This window comes from Elaeis guineensis, chromosome 9 (assembly GCF_000442705.2).
Source record: "Elaeis guineensis isolate ETL-2024a chromosome 9, EG11, whole genome shotgun sequence".
Lineage (NCBI taxonomy): Eukaryota > Viridiplantae > Streptophyta > Magnoliopsida > Arecales > Arecaceae > Elaeis > Elaeis guineensis.
In genome coordinates this window covers 3,544,886-3,548,012 of record NC_026001.2, presented here as the reverse complement: position 1 = coordinate 3,548,012, position 3,127 = coordinate 3,544,886, and the positions used below count along the sequence as shown (strand labels likewise).

The 3,127-nt window shown below is 43.8% G+C and overlaps 1 protein-coding gene across 1 annotated transcript; it reads left to right on the top strand.

Annotated features, from left to right (window-relative positions):
* The first annotated feature begins 688 nt into the window (after positions 1-688).
* On the top strand, positions 689-2,314 carry LOC105052058 (E3 ubiquitin-protein ligase PUB22). Its single transcript, XM_010932754.4, has one exon. It carries the CDS (start codon positions 906-908, stop codon positions 2,169-2,171), a length of 1,266 nt encoding a protein of 421 aa, XP_010931056.1. The 5' UTR covers positions 689-905; the 3' UTR covers positions 2,172-2,314.
* Positions 2,315-3,127: the final 813 nt, after the last annotated feature.

Here is a 3,127-nt window from a genome sequence, read left to right as displayed (position 1 = left end):
ACCGGCCTAATGTTGAAGCAGCAGCAGTGGAATTAGTAGTGTGGAGGGGCAGGATCCAATCAGATGCCGGGTGGGTTTGAGGAAGACAGGTGGCAGCCTTTCACCCACTGAGGCATCCAAGCTACCTTCCCTTATCTCCTTATCCTTTCAACCACAAAAACTCACAATCTAATAATTTTTTTTTCTTTTCTTATCCTCTAAGAAATTAGCACGAAAGCTCGGTCACAACCGCAGCGAGGATTAGAATCAAACTTACAGGATGGGTCTCCAACGTTATCACTAAATTATTTACAAAGAAACAATCAGCAGATGAATGATGCACGAAGAATATATAACTCCGGTTCATGATATGTGTTTCCTTCCAACACCAAAAAAAAAAAAAAAAAGAAAAACCAGCCATGGTGGTCGATCTTTGAGCAATTCCCGCCCGCAGCACGCTCCAGAACGGGAGAAAGCAATAAAAACGCATAAAAACTAAAAGAAGGGCCGGTTCTGGCTGTCGATGTTTGAGGAATTCGTGTCCCCACTCCCCTCCAGCACATGGGAAAGTCGTCAAAACACATTAAAAAATTGCAACAAAAATAAACTTCCTTCCCAAAAAGACGCCCGCGTGGACTTTTTCCCTCTCGAAGCTTCCCAATCTTCTCACCTCTCCTGCCCTATAAAAAGAACAGCAGTTCATCCTCCACCCATTCAACTCCAAGCAACATCAATCCTCTGACTTCTATTACCAAACGTACCAAATTATATTCAGAGATCTCTCCTAATCCTGCAATTTGTGGAGGTTTTAGTTACCAAGGTCCATCTCCTAAGCTCTTTCTTCATCCTCTTATCCTTTGTCCAAGCTTTAGCAATCTTGCGACTCATTTTCCTAGACACAGCTCCATATCTTTTGGAAGGTTTCCATGGAAGAAGTTGAAATCCCGTCTTATTTCCTATGTCCCATATCCCTTCAAATCATGAGAGATCCGGTGACCCTCACCACCGGCATCAGCTACGAGCGCGAGAGCATCGAGCGATGGATATTCTCCGGGAAGCACGAGATATGCCCGGTCACCAAACAGCCATTGCCCGACCTCGAACTCACACCCAACCACACCCTCCGAAGACTAATCCAGGCATGGTGCGCCGCCAATGCCTCCTATGGCATCGAGAGGTTCCCCACTCCCCGCCCTCCGGTCGACAAAGCCCAGATCGCCGCCCTCCTCGATGAGGCCAAGCTCCCTCACTCCCAGATGAGCGCCCTTCGCAAGCTCAAAGCCATCGTCTCCGAGAGCGAGCGCAATAAACGGTGCGTCGTCGAGGCCTCCGGTGCAGTGGACTTCTTAGCATCTCTCATAAAGAAAAGCAAATCTAACCCAAGAGAGCATGAACAAGAAGGAATAATATCAATCAATGACGCAATAGATCAGTCGTCCCAAAATACTGCTAGTGATGAAGCTCTCAGCATTCTTTACTCTCTCCAAATCTCGGAACAAAGCCTTCTCCATCTCATTGAAAGCAATAATGACATCATCGAGTCACTGACGACCATTTTACGTCGATCAAACTATCGGTCACGGGCTTATGCCATCCTGCTGCTTAAATCTCTAGTCTCGGTGATCGCTCCGAGCCGATTGACGAGTTTCAGTCAGGAATTCTTTGAAGAGGTGGTAAGCGTGCTGCGAGACCAGATATCACACCAGGCCGCGAGGGCAGCACTGCAGGTCCTGGGCGTGCTGAGCCCATGGGGAAGGAACAAGGTTAAGGCGGTGGAAGCTGGTGCGGTGCAGGTGGTGATCGAGTTGCTTCTGGACGAGACCGAGAGGAGGGCGTGCGAGGTGATGCTGGTGGTTCTGGACCGGCTGTGCGGGTGCGCAGAGGGGCGGGCGGAGATGGTGGGGCATGCAGCAGGGCTTGCAGTGGTGTCGAAGAAGGTGGTCGGGGTTACGCAGGTGGCGAGCGAGAGGGCGGTGAGGATACTGTACTCGGTGGCCAGGTTCTCGCCGACACCGGCGGTGCTGCACGAGATGGTTCAGGTAGGGGTGGTGACTAAGCTCTGCATGTTTCTTCAGATGGAGAGTGGGGAGAAGGCAAAGGAGAAGGCCAAGGAGATACTTAGGTTGCATTCCAAGGTTTGGAGGAATTCTCCTTGTTTAGCTCCCGAGTTCCTGGCTTCATACCCTCGTTAGAGGAAAAAGAAATTAAGGGTGGGTTTAGACCACTATAGTGTATGATGTAATTGATTAGAGAGTATTGGTGTGCATTAAAAATGATTTGGAGCTCACCCAAATTAAGGATGTCCACAAAAGCAGGGATTAGATTTTTCTTTTTTTTTTAAAAAAAATAATAATAATATCAACACTTGCTAATTGTGTTCTCAAATCTTGTCTTCCACTTGAGTATTATATGCCAGCTCCATGCATCCTTGTTGAGAATAATGTGCTCTATGTTTAGAATGCGCATGCCTTCTTTGAGGGAACTCTTGCACTAATGTTAAGGAGAAGGATGCATCACGGCAGTCATAAATCCTCAATTAGTTTGTTTCTCACATCAATATCATGCCCTTGCTTACATATTTTTGAAAACAATACTAAGATATACCATGATATATGAGCTAGAGCTCCCAAAAGCCTTACAAAGGAATATGTCAGCTCTTATCAAGGAATCCCATGAAAAAGGTTAATAGAAAAGCAACTACAGCAGATTTACAATGAATTGAAGCATATCAAATGCCAACCAATAGAATAAGAGTAGGACTGAAAATGGATCGAATAATATCCGGCTGTGTCCATTGCTGATAAATTCAGATAGAAATTTTGGTATCCAATTGGATCCAGAAAAGATTTTGATTATCGAGTTATAAATCAATAGGATATCCAATAAAAAGATCTTTCATATAAATGACGATTGCTCAACTACCAAGCTACAACATTCATTTCTATAACTAGCTTATTAGCTTATCTTACTCTTTCTCATCTCTATTGAAGTTATTAAATATTTCTTTGATGTATATTATGATAAACTTCATATTTTAATTATTATATTTTCAAAAATAAACCATTCTAGTAAAAAAATTAAAAATGAATATAATTTATTATATTCTTTATGATATTTTGTAAAATTTACAAAAATATTAATAATTATT

Bases quoted from the DNA above. Each gene is read 5' to 3' on its own strand.
- LOC105052058 (XM_010932754.4), top strand. From the start codon at position 906: ATGGAAGAAGTTGAAATCCCGTCTTATTTCCTATGTCCCATATCCCTT.